This window comes from Anthonomus grandis, chromosome 15 (assembly GCF_022605725.1).
Source record: "Anthonomus grandis grandis chromosome 15, icAntGran1.3, whole genome shotgun sequence".
Taxonomy (NCBI): Eukaryota; Metazoa; Arthropoda; class Insecta; order Coleoptera; family Curculionidae; genus Anthonomus; species Anthonomus grandis.
The window spans coordinates 15,421,492-15,448,692 of record NC_065560.1 but is presented as its reverse complement, the minus strand read 5'-3'; the positions used below and the strand labels follow the sequence as shown (position 1 = coordinate 15,448,692).

At 32.3% G+C, this 27,201-nt stretch overlaps 1 protein-coding gene and 2 long non-coding RNA genes across 8 annotated transcripts in view; 2 read left to right on the top strand and 1 right to left on the bottom strand.

The window, feature by feature from the left end:
* LOC126745359 (NADH dehydrogenase (ubiquinone) complex I, assembly factor 6-like) overlaps positions 1-27,201 on the bottom strand; it is a 145,350-nt gene that overhangs the window by 46,338 nt on the left and 71,811 nt on the right. For 3 of the 6 annotated variants that reach the window (XM_050453175.1, XM_050453174.1, XM_050453176.1), the window contains exon 7: positions 2,001-2,877. The exons of 1 other annotated variant lie outside the window; for it this stretch is intronic. In XM_050453175.1, the coding sequence (XP_050309132.1) occupies positions 2,087-2,877 (791 nt within the window). In that variant the 3' untranslated portion in view covers positions 2,001-2,086. Of the gene's footprint in view, positions 1-2,000; positions 2,878-4,210; positions 8,823-17,885; positions 18,145-27,201 lie in introns of those variants that run through there. 2 more of the 6 variants (XM_050453183.1, XM_050453180.1) reach the window with 2 other exon arrangements.
* On the top strand, positions 1,443-4,034 carry LOC126745366 (uncharacterized). The gene is made up of 2 exons (XR_007663524.1): positions 1,443-1,934; positions 3,009-4,034. It is a non-coding gene; the product is annotated as an uncharacterized LOC126745366 (long non-coding RNA).
* LOC126745367 (uncharacterized) lies at positions 9,293-12,890 on the top strand. The gene is made up of 4 exons (XR_007663525.1): positions 9,293-10,600; positions 10,666-10,767; positions 12,020-12,094; positions 12,480-12,890. It is a non-coding gene; the product is annotated as an uncharacterized LOC126745367 (long non-coding RNA).

Genomic DNA, 27,201 nt, shown 5'->3' with positions numbered 1-27,201 from the left:
TTTAGTCTTGTTAGACGGTACATGGATTCTTCGCTGATCAGGCTGTGGAAATTTTTCATACTTCTTATTATTTAAAACAGTTCTCAATAATCGCACGGTCACAGATAAAGTTGCAAGTAAAAACTGCCTGCAAACGCGTGTTGGTATACTATTTTTTAGTATACTATATTCCACTGTAATTTTTCAATTTTTTTAATTTTTTGATTTACGCCGTCTCTTAATTGAACAAACCGAAGTACAATCACTAATAAATCGTTTCTGCTTGTCACTACTTGCCAAGCCCCAAAAAAATCAAATAAGTGCTTAAGTATTTCAATCCCAAATCTTTTTGTTTCTTGCGTTCCTCTCGTTTGCTGACTGAGTTCTTCTTAATCTTTATTGAAATAGCTGGATCGCCTTCATTTATTTCTTTCTGAAAGTCACTGCGATTTTCTTTATCATTTTCGTTTGGAAAATATTGGACTCTTCTTTTCTTATTAGGTTTTTCAAAGTCTTCTTCTTTATTTTCGGAACTGCTCGTATTTTCCTCAATTTCATAGTCTTCATCAGAATCTGTAGTAAAATCAGTCTCAATTCTGGCACTGGTTGTAGCATTAATATTGCTCAAACTGTTTAGACTAGGTATAGTACCACTTAAACTTTTATCAACAGTAAGAAAGTCTAATGGAAAGTCCAAGATATCTAACTCGTTATGAAATATCATTTCAGAAGGAATTTGATAACTAGTTTCCGCACTGGCATTTTTTTCCACAATAACTTTTGGGCTTGGTCCCAAACTATTTATAATTGGTGTTTTCCAAAATTATCACATCCTCTTTCAAAGCTGCGTCGAGGGGACAAACTTCATCGAGGACCTCTACCAGCATGCTATTATCCAATTCAACATTTGACGACATTTGGCAACTAGCATCAGGATCATCTTTATTGTTTTTTGCAAGTTTTAAAAGGTTTTGTGTTCTTGAATGATACATTTCTAAAAATTTAAAAAAAAAATCGATAGTATAGCATAAAAGGCATAAGCGCCATTTATAAAACACACAATATTACATGATTGTAGCAGTTTCTTGCTATGCTAATACACCATTAGTTAAAAATTAATCTTTTTTTAATTTATATACGTTAAATACCGAAAACTTCTAGGACAAAACCTTTTAAGGCGAAAAAAAGCATTAAATCATTTGCATTGAATAGCATAGGTGTAATGTCGCTTGTGCCAAACAAAAAGTACTGCATGCAAATTAACATAAACGCCACATTTTTAAAATCAGATTTGAGTGATTTAATTTGAGTTGATTTAAATTGATTTGAGGCAGATATAATTGTTATTATAATTAGATTTATTTACTAGTCTGTCAAATCCTTTTGTTTAAAAAACATTTTAAATCTACCTTTAGCTCACAAAAACTGCCGATAAACACGCACGCAGGCACCTGTGTAAAGGTTGGGACACACATATCCGGACCGTGCCAGGACCGAGACACGGCCGGGTGGCGCTCGTCCCTCGGTACGTTTGTCTTCAAGCCACACTCTTCCGGGTCTCGCCAGTGTTCCGTTCGTTTCCATTGCTGTGACATTGAAATATCTGTCGTCTTATTTTTTTTTTTAATAGTTAAAATGTTTAGTAGTTTTCGAAATAGTGACTTGGGCATGATAGCCCTTGCTTTAGAGGAGGAAGAGAATGAAACAAGAATGAGAAAGCCAAGTAACAGAAATATATGGGTTCACAGTGCATGGAAGGCAAGATCTCTACAAGGGGAGTTTCGAACGCTATTCCCTCTTCTCATCGATGATGAGACAAAATTTTACGAGTATTTCAGGATGACATAATTTACATTCCATCAACTACTAAACAAACTTGAAGCAGAATTGAAAAAAAATGATACTTTTTGGAGACCATCAATTTCTCCCACACAACGCCTGGCTGTATTTTTAAGGTAAGTAAAATTAATTTAAGGGTATGTATTTGTTTTTCATATTGCTAGTTAATTAAAAGACGGGCATATTTAATAAACAAATTATATTATTATAGCAAAAAACTTTTAAAAAAGGCTCGTTAGTAGTGGTGACATATTTTTCCGCATTTTGCCTAAAATTCAAAGTATGTAGGACTAGACAATGATTGTACAGGTGAAGGTTCTGGCGTTGGAACAGTTAGCGACGAAGATGCTGGCGAAATCGGAGGAATATACTGATTCTGAGGGTAACTATTATTTGTGAGTTGCTTTAATTCAAACTCTTGTACAATTGAAAAAATGCTTCCTTTCGCCTGATTAAAAAGTATCGGATGCAGCGATTTAAGGGCTGGTGCTATACCCGCTAAAAAAGCATCAACCGGATGTTGCTCTTCCCTCTCTCTTGAACATTTATTAGCTACTTTTTCAGCTTCTTTTTCTGCTAAAATATAAGTCATGAGCTGGCTTGACGGTGATTGTTGTAGATGGCGCTCATGCTGAAATTTTCGTTTTAACGGCGGCCTTACAAATTTGTTTTTATTATTGGAAGAGAGGGAGGACCCTGCCGGGGGCATTTGCGAAGACTGAGCAGTTATTCCACTTTGTGTTTCACTGTCCTGATTTTCAGTTATAGGTTCCTCATTTCCACTATTTTTTTGCGCAAAATCTTGAATATTAGAATCCTCGTCTTGAGATTCTTCTAAAGTAGATTCATGTTCACCCTCCTCTCCTTCGGGATTATATAGAACATTGGAAATTGTCTCTCGTTCTGCAATGTGGGGTAGCAAGAACATTAAGAGGTCTTCGTACTTATATTTGTGCTGACGCACAGCAGCTTGTCCTGAGCTGGTTTTCCTTTTCTGCAAAGTCTTCCGTAGCTGATCACGAACTGATGTCCACTTTTTCTTGCATTCCTCGACTCCACCTGCAACAAAATATAAAAAATATTACCTACTGAAAATCACAAAATGTTGAATGTCAAAGATTGTGAAACATTGTTATCGTTACTAATTCTAGATTTCTTAATTTAAGGTTAACCTCGTTTTTCTGTTTCAGATTCCTTGCTACAGGAGATTCTTTCAAAACGATTTTCTTTAGCTACAGGCTGGGAAAATCAACAGTTGCATCCATTATCCATGACACCTCTAAAGCAATAATCAATGTTTTGTTAGATGAGGTTATGCCTGTACCGAAAGAAAATGAATGGAATGCTATAGCGGAAGAATTTTGGAGAAAATGGCAGTTTCCAAATTGCATCGGGGCCATAGATGGGAAGCATGTTGTAATACAAGCTCCAAAAAACTCAGGAAGTCTTTATTGGAATTACAAGGAGACATATTCTATTGTGCTGCTGGCCCTTGTTGATCCGTGCTACAACTTTATTGCAGTAGATCTGGGAGCATATGGGAAAAACTCAGATGGAGGTATTTTGGCAAACTCAAATCTTGGAAAGTCATTAGAAAATAACAAACTTAATGTACCAAAAATTAAAGCATTACCTAACACTAATATTGAACTTCCAATGGTAATTGTTGGCGATGAAGCTTTTCCTCTGAAAAGATATTTAATGAGACCTTATCCAGGAAGGAGCTTGGCAAATGACAAAGCTATTTTTAATTATCGTTTGAGTCGGGCAAGAAGAATATCGGAAAATGCTTTTGGTATCCTGCAACAGAAATTTAGAATATTTAATAGAACCCTCCAAGGAGATCCTGGAAATCTAACAAACATCGTTATGACTGCATGTATTTTGTACAACTTTATTCGAAAAATCGAAGGTTATAAGGTTTCTGAACAGGTGTTGAACGAAAGTGAAGCAGATAGAAAATCTGACAGATATTCAAATCTTCAAAACCTACCTCGGCTTCGTGGTAGATCTACAGATGCTGCATTTGATGTGCGAGAGCAACTGAAAACCTTTTTGAATTCACCAGAAGGGAGTGTAGAATGGCAAGAGGAGGTAGCGTTGAGACTTTAATTACACAACCGTACTTTGTTTTTTTTTGTAAAATTAAAAATTAAGTAGTATTAAGTAAAACTAGGATATCTACCTACTTATATAATAAAAGTGAATTGGCTATATTTTTTAATAATATTTAACATGCTTTCGAAAAATGTATTTGGTCAAGAAATGCTCTTTCATACATAAACGCCATACACCAACCAATGTTTTCAAGAATTACCCCCTTAAATATTAGCATATTATTAAGAAACATCCTGTATATTTTTGTCATCTCAAAAGCAATTTGTTTACCTACCTTTAACTTGCAAGTCTGTTGCAATTTGTTTCCAAACTCGTTCCTTATATTCAGTATTCCTATATTTCCCATGTTTTTTATCGTAAAGTACAGGAAATTTTCGTACTTCTTCTATTAACCTCTCTATGTCCATATTAAACACAGCTTTAAATTAATGCACTCGAGCTCCGTTCCGATACACCGGACGTCAAAAATTAAACTAACGATATTCCGCCCGGTCCGCACACGAATCGGCGACGTGACCCGGATACGTCACGATCATGTGTGAACATTTCCATATATTTTAATTGTTTTAATTCAGAAGCGGGTGACGTCCGACACCCGGCCGTGTCTCGGTCCTGGCACGGTCCGGATATGTGTGTCCCAACCTTAAAGCTTATGACCGTCTGGCGCTTATGCCAAACAAAAGTGGGTGGGAGGGAACTCTTGGCGTTTGTGCAAATTTTAAAAGCATTTCACAACTAAACGGATTTTTTGTGGCATAAGTCTCAAACGTTATTAGATGCGTAATAAAAGCCGCTTTAATTTGATGTAAATAACCGGTTTTTGAATTTTTGGTGCTTGTGCCGTTCTGCCTTGAACACGTCGATGTGTGATAATGGATATCCAGCGACCAAAATCGAGAACGCAGTATATCGTCGTTGAAATACTAATACCACAGCATAAAGAAACTTTTTCAAAAAAAGTTTCTTTATGCTGTGCTAATACCTCGTAAACCACAAAAAATCAAATTTTTGTTTTTGGTGGCATTGGTTAGAGTAAACCGAATTCTACAACTCTGTTAATATATTGTATACAACAAAAATTTTACTTGGTGAATATTTAGGATTTCTAATACCTCTTACAGTAAATGGCCATATTTTTGTTGGCAATATCTCTTAACCCACAGTCAGGAAATTTCGAATATATCGTATCCCACAAATGACTAATCTAACTTAATCATGTTACTAAATGATTAAGTTAATACCTCGTAACGCGCTTTAGTCGCGGTTAAGACTTGTTGAAGTAAAGTGTTTCTGTGGGTTATATTCTTTATTATTATTGTCTTTTTATCGAAGAAACAGTAATTTATTACTTATTTATTAACAATAAAAATGTCTTCATATCGCGGAAAATTGTTAGTGTCCTTGGTCAAAAAACAAAATAACCCAGGTAAGTTTATGCGTATACATTCGCTTTAAAATAAAGTACATTAGGGTGGGTTTAGGCACAGATGTAAATAGCTCCGCACGAGCTATTTACATCTGTGGTTTAGGTCCTTTTGTGATTTGTCTTATATTATGGAGTAATTATTTTATTCTACTTATGCCGAATTTATACATTTTGCATAATCACAATCATAAGTAAAACTCAACAAAAAAAACGACTTAAAACTTTAGGACTTTTGATTGTGATTTGTGATTATGCAAAATGTTGTACAAACTGTGTATAAAGGTAAAATTAGTCCTTATTTTTTATTAACGTAAAATTTTAGAGTAGCTATGGATATAATCGACTTTACCCCAATAAAAAGTTAAATTTAAATATTAGTTAGTTTTGTAACATTTTTTTTTTAATTTTTTAATTTAAGATAAAATTTAAATTTAGCTTTTTGTTATAGTTATGTCGAGTATAATCTAATGGTATAATATTTCGAACAAATGACTTCAATCAAAATTTACATAAGCCCGAACTTATCACGCCTGTTAATGCTTTGGACCAAGAGAGAACAATAGAAAGTTTAACTCCTTTTGATGTCAATTCTCTTCCCATTATATTTGATGAAGATGATATTGACACTACTTGCTATACCGAGACCTGCTGTACCATTGTTCCATCTGGTGCCACCAACGAATTACTGGAAAATCGTAATGAAGAAAGTGACCTTGAAAATCCTGATGGGATTTCCGAGATAAATATTTATTCAAGCAATAAAATCGATTTAGACAACCTATTAGATCTTGACGAAAGGCATAATATGAACTATGAAGGTGTTACGTTACAAACTATGGAGATAGATCAAGATGAGATACTTCAAAATGAAAATTCAGTGGAACCGGACTATGATAATACTGGTGGCAATACTGTCGGTAAAGATCATGATTACATTTCAGAAGTAGACAACTGTTCTGATAGCTAAATAGCGAAATTGAATCACATAACCTGAGAGACCCTGGCCAAAATCACGTAGACGACGAAGCTTTTACATCGCAGACTATAGAGACAGATCATGATGATTTACCTGAAAACGAAAACCCGCTAGAACTAGACTATGGTAACATGTTAGGTAAGGACGAAAACGAAGCATTAAGCGTCAAGAGGATAGGTGGGGCAAAAATAAAACAAAGCGACAAAGAATGGAAGGACAACCATACATGGGTTACAGTAGAAAAGACGGCAAAGTTAGTAATAATATTCCCAAAGAGGCTCGAAAACTAGGACCGCCATGCAAATCAAAGAAATGTATTAGAGTCAAAAATAAGCACTGTGCAAAAATGTCTGAAGAAGAACGCCTTAGAATATTTAAAAGTGTCTGGAATGAAATTAATTGGGACCAACGAAAAATTTTTGTTATAAACCATGTAACAAAGAGCAATCCAAAAAGAACCTATACGAAAACAGAAGACAGTAGGCGAAAAAAAACCTTGCAATATTTTTTAACCATTAATAATGAGAAACTACAAGTTTGCAAAAAGATGTTTCTACAAACATTGTGCTTGGGCGAATTTTCGGTTCAGGATTGGATAAAAAAAGGAGATCTTGGTATGACTACTTCAACAGAAGTTAACAAACAAAAGAAAAAACCTTCTTTTAGAGCAGATAAAGATGCTGACAAAGAATACCTTTAAGATTTTTTTGACAAATTGACTAAAACCTGTAATAAAGATAACAGATCAGTCCTATCTAGAACGGTCTTCAATAGTATGTTCCATTCTAAAAATTTGTCATTATATCCCATAAAAAAGGAAGTATGATTTGTGCACTAAACATGAAGTAGGGCAACTTTCAGATGAAGAATGGAGTGTTCATAGACGCAAAAAGGATAGGGCTCGGGATGAGAAGCACAAAGACAAAGAGGAAGCAAACACTAATAAAACAGGACGCGTTTTAACAGTTGATTTGCAAGCAGTTAAAGTATGTCCATTCGTTCAAGCCAGTGCCATTTTTTTAAAGCTTAAACTATGCTGTCATAATTTTACTGTTTACGATACAGTTTCTCATCAGGCAACTTGCCTTTGGTTCACAGAAACTGATGCTGATATGACAGCATTTGTGACCTGTTTGCTGAAATATTTGAATATAAAATATCAAAATGAATCTGGTCCAATTATAATCTAGAGCGATGGATGCACATACCAAAATCGGAACAGCATTATGTCAAATACCTTACTGTCTTACTAAATACTGTGATTAATAATGTGGAGATTGTTCAGAAATTTTTAGAAGTTGGGCATACACAGATGGACTGCGACTCCGTCCACACCTGTATTGAAAGAAAAATAAAAGGAAAAGACATACACTTACCCAGTGATTATTTGCGCATTTCAAAAGAAGCAAGATCTAAGCCAGCCCCTTATGATGTTGTGTATATGAAGTATACAGATTTTAAAGACTTTACTCCAAAAAGATTTCATCGATATAATCCTATCAGACCAGGAAAAGTAAGTTGTTTCTTAACTATATTAATATCATTAAGTTTATTAATTAAAATTATGTTTTTTGTAAGGTTGTAAATGATCCCGTAGTAACAGACATCAAAGCACTCAGATATTTGCCTAATGAAAAAATTTATTACAAACTTGATTTTGATGCCAACTGGAAAGAGCTTCCACAGCGACCAAAAAAGGTGTTAGATGTTGTGGAGTGGCCAGTCATGTATAATGCGAAAAGAAAAATAAAGAAACAAAAGTGGCAACACCTGCAAGCTTTAAAATCCGTTATACCCAGAGAGACTGTCACAGTTTTTATACAATTTAGCATACAGTGAAGTTTAATATTTTCATACCATTGTAAATTAGACCTAGTTATTAATAAAAAATACGTGTATTTGTTCCTAACAAAGTGTTTTCTCTACAAACGGTAAACTGTGTATCCCACTCCAAAGACAAGATATTCATTACAATACCTCGTATACCGCGAAAAATGTTTATTTAATTAAAATTAGTAAAAAACTTTAATTTCGAATAATGTTGAATGTGAAAATAGATTATCTAAAAAAATATTCAATATCTAAGTTAAATACTTTAAATAAAAAATAGTTTTTTTCATCTCCTGAAAAATGTCATTTGTGGGTTTACGAGGTATAGCACAGATGTAAATAGCTCCGCACGCGGAGCTATTTACATCTGTGGTATTAGTACTTCAACGACGATATGTCGGTTGCCAGCAACCAATTCATAGTCCGCTCTCCCTGTTATTTAATCAATGTAATACCCGTATCTCTTGAAATTCCCAAGGGATTTTAATATTTTTTTTCCAGATATTAACAATGAATACCTAAACTTTGTTGTGAAAATTAATTAAAAAGTCAAATCAAAAAGGCTCTAACTCCCAAAATTCCCAAAGTAATAGGATAAAACTTTTTTCTATAAAAGATAATAAATATCTAAACTGCTTTTAGATAGTTGCAAACCTCTGCAAACGAAAGTTTTTTGGCAAAAAATTATTGAATTGATAGATGTCCAAAAAAAATTAAAGGCCATAACTCCTAAAGGATTCGAATAAAACTTTTTAATTAATAGTAAATATCTAAACCGATTTTAGATGGTTGCAAGACTCTACAAACGAATGTTTTTTGGTAAAAAATTATTGAATTGTTAGATGTCGAAAAATATAAACGAGTAGGTATAACTTTCAAAACTCCCAAAGGATTCGAATGAATCTTTTTTACGCAATGAATAATAAATATCTAAATTGATTTCAGATAGTTGCAAACCTCTACAAACGAAAGTTTTTTGATAAAAAATTATTGAATTGTTAGATGTACAAAAATATAAACGGCTAAAACTTCCAAAGGATTCGAATTAAACTTTTGTATGTAGTTAATAATAAATATCTAATCCGATTTTAGATGGTTGCAAACCTCTACCAACAAAAGTTTTTTGGTAACAAATTATTGAATTTTTAGATGTACTATCGTGCCGAAAAAAAACTAGGACAGCAAAATCTCCTAAATCTCTTGGTCTATTAGAATAATATATTTTGATGTTGTCAAAGTTAATTTAATTTTGTGACAGCCGCGTCAACAAAATCTTTCTTTCAAAATGCTTGCATTATCTGCTCTGTCTGATAGATGGAGTTCCTATACGAAGAATCGCAGAAGAATTGGGAATTAGTAAAAATACCGTTTCCTTAGCTAAGGCAAAAATTGCAGAATATGGAGCTATTGTAAGAAATCCAGGTTCTCGTCGACCAAAAATTTCAAACGACATTCAAGATATAGAGTTAGTTGGCTTTCTAAGAAACAATCCGTTTGAAATAGCAATAAAAGCGAAAGAAGACAGGCATTTTCCTGGTTCTGCTAATACAACTCGTAGTAGGATATGAAAATCGGAAATTAAAAGTTGCTGTGCAACAAATAAAAGATTTTTGACTGAAGCAAACAAACAGAGAAGATTAGAATTTGCCCATCAATATGCACACCAAAACATAAACTTCATATTTTCAAATGAAAAAATCTTTCAATCGTATAATAATGGCAAAATCCGCGTTTACAGGCCTTCTAATACCAGATGTGATGAAAGATAATACACATAAGACTAATAGAAGTGGACGTTTTAGCGTTGATTGAATATTTGGGAAGATACGCAACCCTATGGGCTAAAGCGTGACCGCAAATATGCGTGAAAAATAGATGGCGATTCTCTCCAGTATGCGCGAAAATAATTTCGTCCGTCGCTTCTCATCAACTACTATAACCCCTATAAACTGTTTTAACTATATTTAACCCTTATAAACTGTTTATCTATGCTTCCCATTAGTAATCGGCCGATCATCCCTGAGTCGTATGGGAGAGTTTTTGCACAGGTTCGTGTTTGCCGTATTGCAATTTGATAGTTGTTAAAAAATTTTCTTGGATATCATAATCACAAATAGATAGATATATGTAAATGTGTTTAGTTTGTGAGACAATGGCTCCTTTAGGCAAAATTAATCAGAGTGCGTATCGTGGGTGCAATAATGTAAGAAAATGTAAAAACAATGTTCTCAGTTTTTTCAAATTTCCGATTTTAAAACCAGTGTTGCTTAACCAGTGGATAGAAAATATAGGCAATGCGGAAACATATGTTATGGATGAAAATTTATTAAAAAACAAAGTGGTTTGCGAGAAACATTTTGACCTAATATATATTGCAGTAAGTAATAAGCGAAAGAGACTTTTAAAATCAGCTGTACCAATTTTATGGAAAGGTATTATTTTTGATATTTTACTGTTTCCTTCCAAATTAGTGTTATAAATTTACTCTAAATTATAGAACCGGCCTCTAAAAACACAATTTCTTTGCCTGATACCTCATGTAACGCTCAAAGCCTTAAGAGTTTAGATGCAAAAGTTTCATCAATAAATTGGGAAAATGGTAAGTAAAGAATATTATAATATTACTTAAACTTGACACTTTATTTTTTATAGGCAGATTTTTTTAACTGTTGTATTAAAAGTACATGAGTGGGTATACTTTTAATGCTCACTCTCGTGCTCGCATTACTGAAAATATTCCTATTTACCCTTTTGCATATTTTCAAACCCTTTTACAAGTTTGTGACAAACCTTACCTATTACGACAATAAGTATTATAATATTATTATAACTATAATTATTATTATATATTACTTACATATAGACAGGATAATTCATTTAATGCACAAATGTAAATGGACGATAGATCTCATCATTTTAGGATAAAAAGTTGGAAATGCCTATTTATTTTAAGAAAGCTTCGCTTTTCAAAAAAAGTTCTACAGCAAACAAATATTTTAAATTTAACAGGCCACTTAATTTGCTAACTAGAAGATGTTAAAGACGTAACACAAACATTTTTGGGCGGGATAAAGAAGCTTTTTATAGAATATTACTTTTTATTTATAGGGTCTATATTTATATCTATAGGTATATATTTATTTATGTAAGATTTATGTTCATTAATTCTTATTGGTAATGGTCTACAGGTTTCACCTATGTAAAATTTACCACAAGTACAAAGAATTTTATATATTAGATTTTTATTAAGTTCATTTTAATTGAAAGGTTAAGTTTTTCTTAATAAATATCGTAATGCGTTTTGTGATTTAAAAGTAATTCTTATGTTAAATTTTTTAGCAATGCTTTTTATCTTATAAGAAAAACCTGGAATAAATAGTAAAATAAGATTTGTCGTAAAAATTGGTTGATTCAATTTTATACGTGCATTATCAAGCTCTAATTAAACTAACAAACTAAAATAATTTTTTTGTATTAAGATATCTTTAATAAAATCTTTTTCAGTTGTTAAATATTGATTATTACAAGTAATGTATTTTTAATGGTATTTTCTAAATTGATTTTTGCTATAGTTGACGTAATACCCAATAAAATAAGTAACTTATAACAGATCTAAGTAATAAAATACAGTGAAAACTACTTGTGGGTGATTACTTTTCAATTTTCTGTTAGATACTTTAGCCTTTGACGGTGTTTCGAAAATTGAAATATTATTATATATATTTACAATAATCCTAATATTTAATTAACAAAAAACTGAATGCACTGGTCAATTTTGAGCACTTGTACTTAAATGTCTCTAAATTTACCAGATAGTATAATACAAGTTTTTAGAAAGTTTTTATTTGTAGATACTACAAACGATACAAATGTATTGCCTGGCACGCATATTCAAGTTGATATTTTGCAGCATAGTCCAAAAAATGGTAAGTGTTTGGTAAATTTCTACAAATTTGCTTTTGTTTGCAATAAAATTTAAATAAGAAATGAATTACTTGAATTTTAAGGAGATATATATTCTTTAAAAATTGGTAAAATTGGTAACACTTGATCTATTCTAGTCTTAAAGGAAATTAAAATTTTCTTTTAAACTTTAGTGTTTTTAAAGAATTTGAATATTCTTTAGCAATTTTTCAAAAATAATTCTACACCTGTTATTTTTAGTGATATAAAACAAATTTTGCTTTAACTGGCTAGTTGTAATATAATGATACAACTTAATAAACTTTTTTCCATTTAAGAAATTTATTCCTAGTTAAAATATAAAATTAAACGTCCTCCTGTATATCTAAATTCACGTGTTTTTTTTAGGAAGTTTTTTTTTGAGAAGTTATTAAGGATGGTTCGTTTTGAAATGAAAGCACTGTATAGCTAATTTTTTTGAATGACCCCTTAATGTTTTAGAAGATGGATAAATTGTTTTATATTTCAGATAACTTTATATTTAAGTTAACTTCATTAAAAAAAAAAGTTTAAAGCTCAAAAAAATAAGTATTTACGCCTTAAAAAAAAAAAGCAAATCTAGTGTCTAAAAACTTTTTTGGAAATTTACTTAAAGGAAAAAGTACACCTGTAAAAACACTAATTAACATGCAGTTATCTCCAACGAGAAAAAAAGTTTGGACGACCAATGAGCGACATTTGGCACTTTCTCTTTATTATATAATATATCTTTATCTTTATCTTTATTATATTAAGTCTTATTCTTAGTTATCTTATTAAAAGCTTATTGAATTTTTGTTTTGTTTTTATTTATTTATTTTTGTCTCAAAAAAGGATTTTGGTAAGTAATTTATTATTTGTTAATAAAATTTAAGTTGTAAGAAATAGCACCTTCCAATACATTACTTGACCACCACATTTATCTAGTTATTTATCCGAGATCACAGCGCATTTAAATATCGGCAATAACAAAATAAATAAAAGCGCTGTTATCATCATCGCCCTTGTTTTAAAAAAATAACAAAACGGCCGGGGGCCCAAAGATTCCCGCGTCGTTAAACTGCAAATGGTCAATATAGCGCCGACAAAGAAAAACAAACACAAAGTTGATGATGGCTCTTTAAAGACAGAACGTCATATTTTAAATTTAAAGGTGTCATCCTATAGGGGAGAAAAAGTGGTCACAATAATTTATTCATTTAATAAATACTTTTGTCATATATTTTGTTGTCTTATATTTTAATAACGCCAGAAAAAAAATAAAATGATTTTGCCAAATTTCAGTTTTTTGCAAAATTTAGGAAGTATTTAGATTTTATTATAAAAGGACACTATATTGCTCAACTTTCCTCTAATTATACCACCTCTATTGACGTCCTGTATAACCGTGATGCGGGGTTTTAAACAAAAACTTTTTTTTTTGTTACTAGGTATCTTTTTATAGTTTTAAGCATAGTTGTAAAAATGTTTATTTTTTTTTTTGTTACTAGGTATCTTTTTATAGTTTTAAGTATAGTTGTAACAACTGGTAATTGAGAATTTTCCTGTGTCGCTTAAAACTTAAAATGTGGCCTATTTTCTATTTCTATTAACATCCTCACTCACAACCCCTTACTTTACAGGTCTCACTACGCTGCACAATTTTTCAGATATTGAATCACATGACAAAATGGGTTACTTTTTACAAAAAATTATTGATCAAGAAGTTATATTACCATCGGTATTAAGTCTTATGAATGATTTCAATTATTCTTTATAAAATTTACGTGAAACCTGCTTATATCTTAAAATTTGTTCCACATATTTTTTGTATATTAGTTTTTAGTTAATTAAGTGCAACGGGCTTTTTATTTAAAAACTTGACCCTCTTGAACACAAAATGGAGGAAACATAATGTTTGTTGGAATTATAACTTGTATTAAACTTTGTTGGTAATTTTGTAAAAATAGCTTTTTATATATATTTTTGTATTAATTTTTGTCTCAAAAACATATTTTGGTAATTATTTGTTTATAAAATTTCACTTTTAAGAAATTTCAATATGCCTCCACCCTTAAGTATATCACTTTATCACTTGACCACCACATAAATGACACCGTGTTGTATGTTTTGCGTATCTTCCCAAATATTCAATCAACGGTTTTAGTATAAGCGTTTGGGCCTGGATTAGTTTTAGAGGACCAGGCGTCTGTTAAATAGTGCAGGGAAGGCTTAATGCCTTAGGATATTGCAATATCCTGAACAATGTTATGATGCCATCGGTTGGTGTAGTCTATGGGCAAAATTTTATCTTTCAACATGATAATGCTCCTATACATACAGCCCGCATAGTTCAAAACTATCTAGACGAAAGACGAATTCAAGTTTTACCGTGGCCCTCGAAAAGCCCTGATAACAACCCAATTGAAAACGTTTGGGGTAAAATGGCAAAATATACAAGGTGTCCCGGTTCATGTGGGAAATCTCTCGGATTCAGGTACAACATCGAAAAATAATACTGAACGTTCCTATAAAAAAAATTCCTACAGGCCTTCTTTACGAAGATACAGCCTCCTAAAGGACGCTGCTGGAAATTGGTTTTTCATAAATTACTTTTAAACTACCCGGTAGAATTTAATAAAAATTTTAGGTGATGAACACTATTAGGGACCTCTTAAAATGACATCCTTAAAATACATTTACCTTGTTTACTTTACCAGGGGCGGACTAGGTTGTATACTTTAACGCGTATATTTTTAACACCCTGTATGTTAAAGTCTAAAACTCTTGTTCATTATCGATAAAATGAACCGTTTTGGAGAAAAAAAATAATAAATGAGCCAATGTTTTTTTTGTTTTTTTTTTAAATGAGATAAGTACGCTAGTTATTTAAAGAATAGAGAAATTTCGATGTAAGTCATTTAACTTAAAATAATACAGGTTCCTAAAAATACAGTGGTGTCCTAAAAAATACTTTTAAAAAATAATTAAAAAAAACCTATGATGAGTGTATGTTTTTAAATTAGAAAAAACAACTTACAAAAAAATGCCAAAAACCAAATATGTAAACAAAAGTTAAATTCTTCAATACGAGCAATAAAAAATTATTTATTAAAAACTTCATAAGTAGGTTCGACGTGGGCTCCGTGAACTCTAACACATTCGCGGGCACGACGAATCGAGGACTGCTGCACTCGCCACAATAACCCAAGATTGTTTTTTATATTATCACAATGAAATGTAATTCTTTGGAGCAGTTCTTCCCGAGTATCGACTGGGGTGGAATACACCAAAGTTTTGAGGTGACCCCATAGATAAAAATCTAATGGCGTTAGATCGGGAGACCGAGGAGGCCAAGCAACAGGTCTTCCTCTACCTATCCAACGGTTTTCAAAAGTATTATTTAAGTGGTGTCTTACAGCAAGGCTAAAACGGGGTGGGGCTCCATCATGCATAAAATCGCGGCGGGTTGCAAGGGGCAAATTGCAGGAGGAACTCCAAATAAATTTCTCCGTTTAAACGTGGTGGCAGTTCAAATGGCCCAATCAAAAAATTGCCAATAATTCCTGCCCAGATATTTATTGATTGGAATTCATGTTGATGATGAGAAATAATAGTATCACGGGGATTTTCATCAGCCCATACATGCGAATTATGTAAATTTTTAATTCCATTTTTGGTAAACCCTGCTTCATCCGTAAAAAGAATAGTGCTGATAAAGTTAGGGTTATTTCGCTGCTGATCTAACAGCCAGTTTGCGAAGTGTATTCTAGGAGCAAAATCTCTGGAAAGTAGTTCATGCACTTTTTCTAAGTGATATGGGTACAACAGTTGTTCTTGAAGTACCATATGTACAATTGTTTTGGACGAATGAAGCTGAGCGGCTAATTTTCGAGTACTCGTTGTAGGAGTGTCAGCTACAGCGTCTAAAATATTTTCTTCCAATTGCACTGTACGTGCTGTTCTCCTCCGACCACCATTATTCTTTTTTTTCAAAACATCCTAAAATTGCATTAAGGAAATTTAATAGTATTACCTCATTAAGTGGAAAACAGAAACCTACCAGTTTCCCTTAGACGTTGATCAACACGTTGAAATGTTTTCTGATCCGGAATAATGCGATTGGGAAATCTTTCTTCGTACATTCTTTTTGCTTCCAATGGATTGCAAGACGCGAGACCATACATAAGATGCATATCTGCATACTCAAAAAAGTAAACTCCATATTTTGACGTAATTTAAATTAAAAGTTACCAAAAAATACAAAAATTGAAAAAATATTACCAAATAAAGGATGAATATGTTGACAAAGATTAGGTTTAAATGATAGGTATTTGCTAAATTTGGAGTATAGCAACGTTTGTAACAATAATGCGTTCAAAAATGCAAAAATTCCGATAAATAAGTCAGGTACAATACAATTGGTTTACATAATTTTTTCAGTTTTTTTTATGTTTAGTTTTTATCTTAAGAATAACAAAAAAGAAATAAACGTATAATAAATAAGAAATATTTTGTAAAAGTATTTTTTAGGACACCACTGTATTTTTAGGAACATGTATTTTTTTTAAATTAAATGACTTACATCGAAATTTTCTGGTCTTTGAATAACTGGCGTACTTATCTCATATAAAAAAAAATAAAAAAAAAACATTGGCTCGTTTATTATTTTTTTTCTCCAAAACGGTTCATTTTATCGATAATGAACAAGAGTACCTTTTTTTTTACCCTAGGGTTCAAGGTATCCAAATTTATTTTTTTTAGACTTTAACATACAGGCTGTTAAAAATATACGCATTAAAGTGTACAACCTAGTCCGCCCCTGGTAAAGTAAACAAGGTAAATGTATTTTAAGGATGTCATTTTAAGAAGTCCCTAATAGTGTTCATCACCTAAAATTTTTAATAAATTTTACCGGGTAGTTTAAAAGTAATTTATGAAAAACCAATTTCCAGTAGCGTTTTTTAGAAGGCTGTATCTTCGTAAAGAAGGCCTGTAGGTATTTTTTTTATAGGAACGTTCGGTATTATTTTTCGATGTTCTACCTGGATTCGAGAGATTTCCCACATGAACCGGGACACCCTGTATGTATAAAGATAACTTTAGGCCTAGAAATCAGAATGAATTACGCCTAAAGATAGATGACGCATGGGACCAAACCAAATAATCGAAGATATACCAGAAACTTAATTTTAAGTATGCCACGACAAGCTGTAATTGATAGCGACGGTGCGCTTACTAAGTATTAATAATTTTTTATTCCATATTATCAAAAAATATATTAGTTAGTTTTGGTTTATTTATAAAATGTGTTCCAAATAAAAATAAATATCTAAAAATAAAAATGTATTGTATCAATATTATTATTTAAATATGTAATTATTAAGACTCCAAAAATGCATATGCTAACCATACCCAAGGAATGCGATTTACTATAATAGACTAGGAGACAATTCCCAGTTTTTTTTCGGCACGATGGTACAAAAATATAAACGACTATAACTTCCAAACATCTCAAAGGATTCGAATGAAACTTTTGTATGTAATTAACAATAAATATCTAAACCCATTTTAGATAGTTGCAAACCTCTACAAACGAAAGTTTTTTAGTAAAAAATTATTGAATTGTTAGATATTTAAAAATATGAACGGCTATAACGCCCAAATGATTTGGATAAAACTTTTTTTTAATATTAATAATAAACATTTTAATTGATCTTAGATTTAAGAGATGTAACAAAACTCTGCATTTAAACGAATTAAATTGAGTTATTTTAAGCAATCAAAAGACCATAATAATTTTACAATTATTTATTTTTTTATATAACAAATACAAAGTAATTTCTGGGTATAAATACAAGGTCCAAATCCAGCCAACTAGTGGTATGGAATAAAACCATCAGGGCTAGGAGCTCTAAGTCATCGATACAACATAGTCAGGTCCTACAAAAGAGGTTTGCGCCTTCCCTTCAGGTTATCACTCTCTTCCAGGAGACAATATTCAATATTTTCCAGAAAGGTCGTATTACGACTGGCTGGCTTATTACCAGGATACCTAAAAAGAATATCCTAGAAAGTTTGATTAATTTTATTTAAGGAGAACTTACATAGACCTCGTTCGTAACAGTATGTGGTGTAAGTTAAGATCCTTTTGGAAATTTCACCCAGGAATTTGTGTATGTTGTTAGAAGTAGTTAAGTTTTTACCCACTGAATTGCTCAACAATACAATTATTTGCGCTCTTTGGTGTACTTTTTTTAAATTTTGTTTTATTACACGACGAGGAATGCATTTACGCACGAACTGGGACGCATAAGGCCCTCCAGAACAGTGTGGGGTTCGGTGAAACCACTACCCACAATAAGTTTTATACCAAAAAACTTTCGTTTCTAGAGGTTTGCAACCATCTAAAATCGGTTTAGATATTTATTGTTAATTACATAAAACAGTTTCTTTCGAATCATTTGGGAGTTTTGGAAATTATAGCCGTTTATATTTTTGTACATCTAACAATTCAATAATTTTTTACCAAGAAACTTTCGCTTGTAGAGGTTTGGAACTATCCAAAATTGGTTTAGATATTTATTGTTAATTACATACAAAAGTTTAATTCGAATCCTTTGGGAGTTTTGGAAGTTATAGTCGTTTATATTTTTGTACATCTAACAATTCAATAATTTTTACTAAAAAACTTTCGTTTGTAGAGGATTACAACCATCTAAAATTGGTTTAGATCTTTATTCTTACCCACATATTTTATGAATTTTGAAAAATTAGATATGAATCCTTTAGGAGTTTTGGAAGTTATGACCTTTAAGTTTTTTTTTGGTACATCTATCAATTTAATAATTTTTTACCAAATAACTTTCGTTTATAAAGATTTGCAACCATCTAAAATCAGTTTAGATATGTATTATCTTTTATAGAAAAAAGTTTTAGGATAAAACTTTTTGGATTCCCAAAGGATAAAACTCCTTTGGGAATTTTGGGAGTTACAGTCTTTTTCATTTCTTTAATTTTTGACTTTTTAATTAATTTTCACAACGACACCTTAGTTTGTAGAGGTTTAAGACTACCGTAATACGATTTAGGTATGCACTGTTAATATCTGGACAAAAAATTATTAAAATTCCTTGGAAATTTCAGGAGATACGGGCGGGGATTATTTTGATTACTTAACAGGTGGCGCGGACTATAAATCGGTCGCTGGCAACCGAAACATGCTGCGTTCTCTATTTGGTCGCTAGATATCGATCGGACGCTAGCTTCATACACGTTTAGAACTAGACAAGAAAACTTTGTTTATTGGAACAGTAGTTTTATTAAGTTAAAATTTTCTATAAAACACTAGAAATGTACATCTAAACTTATGAAAAAAACCTTTGATGGAATGTATTTTGATTTCTAGTGCCTCAACAAACATAGCTTTGACACACAACATTGATATCCAGCGACCAAATCGAGAACGCAGAATATGTCAGCTGCTAGCCACCCATTTATAGTCCGCGCTCGCTGTTATTTAATCAATATAATGCCCGTAGCTCCTGAAATTCCCAAGGGATTTTAATAATTTTCTGTCCAGATATTAAAAATGAATACCTAAATCGAATTATGGTGATCCCAAACCTCTACAAGCTGAAGTTTTGTTGTGAAAGTTAATTTAAAAGTCAAATGTTAAAGAAAGGATTTAAAAAGAACTTTTTTAATAAATAATAAATATCTAAATCAATTTTAGGTGGTTGCAAATCTCTAAGCGTAAATTTTTTGGTGAAAAAATTATTGAATTCTTAGAGGGTAAAAAATATAAAACGACTTTAACTCCCAAAAGTCCTCTGGTCGTCAAATTGGACAAAAGCGGACATGGGGGAAGGGAGGATCTATTACGAATAGGATGTCCACCGGAATTCCATCGCTATACAGGTTGGCAAATTGAAGATTACGTATTTTTCAAAATAATGGCAGCACCGCTTCCGCTCGTCGATAAGCGCTCGCCTCCGGTCATCTGATATTTGCTATTTTTCTTTTTTTAGAAAATAACAATATTAATATCAGTATGCGTCATTTTGTTGAATAACTGCACTAGTACAGTCAAACTGTACAGTTTGACTTTGAGAACTGAAAAAATTGGCCGGACGCTGATTTTTTGTCAGTTGATTGCATAGGGGTTGCACGTATTAAATCAAGTTTTGTCAAATCAAATCACCAATCAAATATATTATTACATAACAATCAATATACAAAAAAGTCACCTTTCGGCAAATTTTTCGTTTATATGACGTTTTCGGCCTACAGTTTGACAGTACTGCATGCTATACTGTTGAATTTTAAAGCGCTATTATTTTTTTCTCAACTTATTATTGATGTTTTATTGGTACTTTAAAGACCCAAAAATTCAGTTAACGCAGCAAAACCAAGTTCTTTCTGCCATTCCAATCCTTACTGATCTAGACCTGGATGGGTCTATTTTCAACAAGACGGTTGTCCTGCTCATAATGCGGTTATGGTAAAAAAATATTTAAAGGATACTTTTCCTAACCGTCTTATCAGTGGGACTGACGATATTAAATGTCTCCTAGATCTCCAGATCTGTCCATAAATGACATTTATTTTTTACTACTATTTTTGAAAATTTATATAAAAAATATTTAAATTTATATTTCTTGTTGGGGCGCTGTTGGAACACCCCTTTTGTACGTGGAAATAATGTTTCGAAGAATCAACCATTTCTTAAGATGCGTACCATAATATATGCTAACAATTATAACAATTTTGAATTTTGTCAGCGTGTTATAATTAGCATGGTGCAGACTTGCCTCATTCTAAAATCGGTGTTGAGTTTATTTATTTATTTATTTATTTATTACAAGTTCAGGTTGCGAACAGTACACAAGTACCAAAAAAGCATCCACTGTGTATATATAACAAACTTATGATAGGTTTACCAAACATTGTCTTAAATTTACATGTTACGTGTGTAGATACAATCAAAAAGAAAAGGGAAATTTAGATGAATATACTAATGAGATTAAATAGAGCGTAAACTGTTACAAGTTCTGAATTAAATAAACAAAAATAAAATTATTCTATCTTTTTTAAAAAGTAGGTTTTTAATTGGCGTTTGTAGGATCCTATCGGCGTTTCAAAAATATCCGAATTCAGAAAATTGTTGTAAAAATTAAAAACATTTTGAATTCTAGAAAGTGGAGAGTTCTGTCCTACGTTGGTTCGATAAAAATCAGCTGCAAACAAGTCTCGGTTTCTTGCATTTTGCCTTGGTATCCGTATATTAATGTGAGATAGAAGATAATGTAAATCGACGTGACAATTTACTATTTTATAAAGCGTAAAAAGATCTGTGATATTTCTTCTGTATTCAAAAGTTAAAAATTTAAATTTGGCTCGTATAATGGTATAATTATGGTTGTATATTGGCATATTGGTCCTAAATCCTAGATATTTTAGAAACCTATTTTGTACCCGCTCTAGGCGCGTAATGTCTACATTGTACTTCGGATTCCATATTACTGAGGCAAAAGAAAGTTTACTGAGGACAAAAGCATTATATAAGGAGATAATTGAATTTGGGTTTTTAAAATCCGTTGAATTTCTTTTTATGAAACCAGCCATCTTATTGGACTCGCATATCACTCGCTCAATGTGAGATTTAAAAGTCCATTTTTCATCCAGGATTACTCCCAGATCTCTAATCTGTACAACTCGTTTCAGATTACTGCTATTTATAGAGTAAGGCGATATTATTTTGGTAATATTTTTTGTAAAAGAAATACAAAAGCACTTTGCAGAATTTAGAAAGAGACGATTTTTCTGACAGTATTGTTCAAGGCGCAAAAGGTCTTGTTGTATTTTGAGGCAGTCATCCATGGTCTCGATTTTTAAGTAGATTTTCAAATCATCTGCAAAAAGTAATATTTTACAGTGTTTTAAAAATTTTTTATTGAATTTATATATATTATAAAAAACAACGGACCCAGGTGACTGCCTTGCGGTACACCTGATGTTATGTCAAACCACTCGGATTTACTCTACTTTTTCTACCTGTATTATAGGAACAGGATAATCTAATTATTGCAGGATCAACATCGACTTCTTCAAGCCTTTGTATTAATATTTCAGGATCAATTTTGTCGAATGCTTTACTGAAGTCGGTATATATCACATCCACTTGACCTTTGTTATCTATTGTTTTAGTGACAAATTCTGAAAAGCATAGAAGATTTGTTTCAAGAGATCTTTTAGGGTAAAAACCATGCTGTTCTTGAATAATTCTATGTTTTACACTCGGAAAAATTGTGTCGTACATAATTTTTTCATACATACAGGATGTTGCCAAAAATGCATAACTTGCTAATGGGCCGATAGTTTGTCACGTCTAACCTATCACCATTTTTAAAAATTGGTGAAATTTCGCTTAATTTCCATTTTTGAGGAAAAACTCCTGATCTTAACGACTTATTAAATATAATGCCTAGTGGCTTGACCAAGCTATTTGCGCAGTTCCTTACCAAGATAGGTGGAATATTATCTGGCCCAGGACTTTTATTTACATCTAAATTTTTACATATCTCAAGGATTTTATTTTCTGAAATTTCGTATATTTTAATATTACTTTTATTAAAAACAACTGGATTTGATGTATTATAAACACTCTTAAAAGTTTGAGCAAACAAATTGCTTACATCCCTGCCACCTTTTGCAGAAATATTACCTAATTTTACGGCGTGTGGAATAGACACATTGTTTTTTCTCTTATTGCCAACAAAACCCCAAAATTTCTTTGTATTTTCCAAAATGTTGGATTCTATGCTATTTATATACTCTTTATAGTCATTTTTTATAATTTGTTTAGATAGGGTTCTAAGCTCACAAAATCGATCGTATGAAGCTCGATCACTGTATATTTTAAATTTTTTATGGAGTTTAATTTTTTCTTTTATTACTGCGATTGTTTCGAAACGAAAATAGATAGGAAAGTTGCCTTTAACTCTACGCACCGGAACTAATTTTTCTATAATTAGTTCTTTTTTGTGATAAAACTGGTCCACCAGGACATCTACGTGAGCGCCCGTTAAACATTGACTCCAATTGATTTCTGATAAGGATTGATTTATGTTATCGAAATTAGCTTTTTTAAAGTTATATATTTTATTATTTGAGGCTCGGAGAGGTCTCATGCAAGAAACTGACCAAGCAAATTCAATTGCTTTATGGTTAGCATTTTCTTTAACTAAACAGCTAAGAGATTGTTGTACATAGATTACTTACTAAGCCTCTATTACAAAGAACTAAATCTAGTATTTTACTTTTATAATTTTTCAAAAAATTATATTGTTTAAATTCAAGATAAGAAAACATGTCAAGAACTTCCGAAAACTTGTTCCCAGATTGGACTAACTCAAAGAACGATTCATTAATAATTGTACGCCAACTTACCGTTGACATGTTGAAGTCTCCAACGATCAGGACAGAACTACTCTGCAACACATTTTCAAACCTAACCAAACCACTTATAAAAGTTGTCATTGAATAATCACATCCAGGTGGAATATAGACACAACACACTAATACGTTCTCTCCAGTGCTGGACTTGATTGAGACCCAAATATCTTCACACTCCAGCTCCAGATCATATCGTCGGTTGGACTCCAGTGTTGATTTAACCGCCACTAGGCATCCTCCTCCATCCTTCCTCTTTGAGCTTGTTGTCTCTCGATCCCGGCGATATACCAAGTAACTGTCGCTAAAAAGCTCGCTTAATAAGATATTATTGTTTAGCCAGGTTTCGGTTAGGCAGATGACGTCATAATCGTTAAGGAGTAGATTTTGGGAGAAATCATTAGTTTTTGTACGAAGACCCTGTGTGTTTTGGTAGTATATTTGTAGATTTTCAGCCATTATACTGAGCTAATTTTCTCATGGCATGATTAAATTTGGTGGCAAATTACAGCTTTTCCAATACATCACAATCACTGATATGAATAATGCGCGAAGAATCATCTTTTCGAAACAAATATCCTTCCATTCCTAGACCAGCAGTATTTATAGTTCTTGTTTTTAGCAGCAGATCTGACTTCTTTAAAAATAATTTTATTTTTCATGGTAAGATGCTCATTAATATATATGCTGTCAGATATTCCTGGTATTGCTATTTTTGGAGAACCATTTTCCTTTTCTAGCCGTTTTGCTTTTGCGGCTGCAAGAAATTTTTCTTTATCTCGGCGAGAAACAAACCGGACTATTATGTTTATAGTTTTGTTTCTTGAATTCTTATTTAGTTGGACTCTTGTAACGTATTCAGTTATCTCGTTTTTAATTTCACATTTTACATACTGACCTATACTCTGAACAATGTTATTTAAATTTTCGTTTTCCCTCTCAGGTATACCTTGTATTTCAACATTGTTTAACCTTGATGTTTGGTCTAGTTCATCTAACTTGGTTTCCAGTGCAAGTACCTGTTGCTTAAGCGTGAGGTTTTCTTTTATTAGTTTGTTGGTATTACGCATCCACTCGTTCATTCTGTTCAGTTTTTCTTTAAAATCGGACACTTTATCTGAACAAAATGTAACGGAGTTGTATAGGCCGACCTGCTGTTCTCTTATTCCACGTAACTCAGATTTTAGGTCATCGATGGCAACCAGTAAGTCCTCGTTTGTAGTTGTTGTGTGTAACAGTTGCATCCCAGTAGGATTACGGTGGGCATCGACTGAAATATTGTTTGATTATTCGCCTGGACTAAACCACTCGTAGACTGCAGAGTTTCACCGATGGACTGGCGAGATAGGCGTGCGCTACGCACTGTAGTCCAGTCGGCACCGCTTTTACGTCGACAATCGGTACATTTCCACGCTACTCCGTCGGGGCGTAGTCCATCCAACTGCGAACCACTGATACCGAGACAATCACCGTGATAAAAACGTCACAAAAACCGGTACACTGAATTCCTGGCTTTTTGCGATTTACTTTATTGTCGCAAATTTTACACGGCTTGTTTGACATTGTTTAATCTAATAGTGTTATTTACCTAACACTATTAGAGCAATAGTACTTAGCAGACAATATTCTAGATATTTTTATGCACAAGTTGATATAACTTTTATGATATAAGGTGAGGTAAAACCTATCAAAAAGTTGGGTTGAACGTAAGCGCGATGTATATACGTGCGACTCGACCGGCTTTCGAGTGGAGTTTATATTATACTGTAGTTCTTGTTGTTATTCTATTTGTTATACAGGATGATTCATTAAGAATTGGGAATCTCTGAACTGGAAATACTACACACCAAAATATGGCGATTGAGCTTAACATGTCTTATAAAAATGTTGCAGGTTTACGAGAAACAGGGTATTTAAAGTTGGAATTTAAAATGAATGTGACCGCTTGTGATAGCACCGCATCACTTTTCCACAGGGCATAACTGCATAAGTACACAATATAATCACATTTTAAAGCTGTATAAATCCAAACTGTAAAGTACTTAACTTTCCAACGAGCCCAGGTAATATTAAACCTATTTTACAGACATAAAAAGAATGTGCATCATTCCTGCTTTATAACAATAAATTCTGCGTACAGTTACTACTAAACACTGACTTAGAAGGTGCTATTTTTTACTATAATTATTATACGTACTACTTATTCATTGTGAATCAATCTGTGATATAAGCCAATTTTATTTTATGTATACTGTGTGTTTTTTTGATTTTATTTAATGGTTGTGCTGCATATTTTAATGTATAACAATCGTATCTGTGGTGTATGTATGATGGAGATGTTATAAGGTTTTAATTGTTACGTAAACCTCTAATGTAAATTTGGTAAGTCATCTTAATTTTAACTTTTATGCTTTGTTCTCCGTTTTATTTGTGTTTTTGTTTGGTGGTTTCTTAACTATTATATTAATAACTATTGCTTTCACCATTTTGTACCAATTGTATCTTTTTCAGCCTTGAAAAAGACGTAAATAAACGTCGAAACGTCGGCTAATTTCAAATCTTGAGGTTTGATTTCTGTCCTTAACCCGCTATACTTCACTTCTAGATTTATAATACCTTAGAAACAGAATATGTTATGGTAGCAATGATACCTGCTATACACCTAGGGCATTATAAGCGGGCATTATGATAATGCCCGAAAATTTTATTGCTTATCCAATGTTATTTCTCTCATATTAAAGAATAAACATCTGTTTTATACAAAAAATAATGTTTCTTTAAATACTAAAAATTAAACTTTATTTCCAAAATAAAAATTACAATTTTGAAATGTCCCGGAAAATGTAGCTGATCCCACTATAGAATGGTCGGTGTTTTTTGTGATGGTAGAGGTGGCAGCACTAATGCTATTTTGTATAGTTTGTAAATTGTCCATTAAAGAATTTTCAATAGTCGATACGGAATTAACCTCTGAATTTACTGAATTGGCATTCATTTTGGCTACTTTATTTTTGGATTAAATACTTTCTTCTATATATCCTTCAGCTACTGAAGAGCTTTTCCATTTCCCATGTTGTTTTAGCATTTCAAACGAAGCACCTGCCTCAACAAATAAAGTTGACGATGTGCGACGCAAACAGTGGCCGGTATAAGCTTCTGCATTATCCAGTTTTAAAAATTATGCGATCAATGTTGGGACGCTTCCTATGGTATTTTTTCCAACAGGTTGTACCGTACAGCGACTCTTTCTATAGGTAAGAAAGAATCTTTGCTCCTTTATTCCAGCTGGTCTTAATGCTGCGTACTTTTTTATTAAATTTAAAGCGCCTAAATCTTCTTCAATGATAGTAAAACTTTTTGAAGTTGAAATTTTAGTTTCTGGTACCTTTATAACCAAGACCATTTCTCTATCTTCAATATCATCAATGGTCATTTTGACCAACTTATCTCGTCTTAAACCTCCAAAAACACCCATTACCAATATGACTTTGTGTACCAAGTGGATATCATCAGGAGCCTTCTTAATAAATTTTATTATTTGTTCTCCTTTCAAAACTTTAGACTTCTTCGGGACATATCCTTTCGACTTAACTTTTAAAAAAATATGAGACGATGGTATTGCGAGATGTCTATATTTTTATAGACCATTAACGTAGAC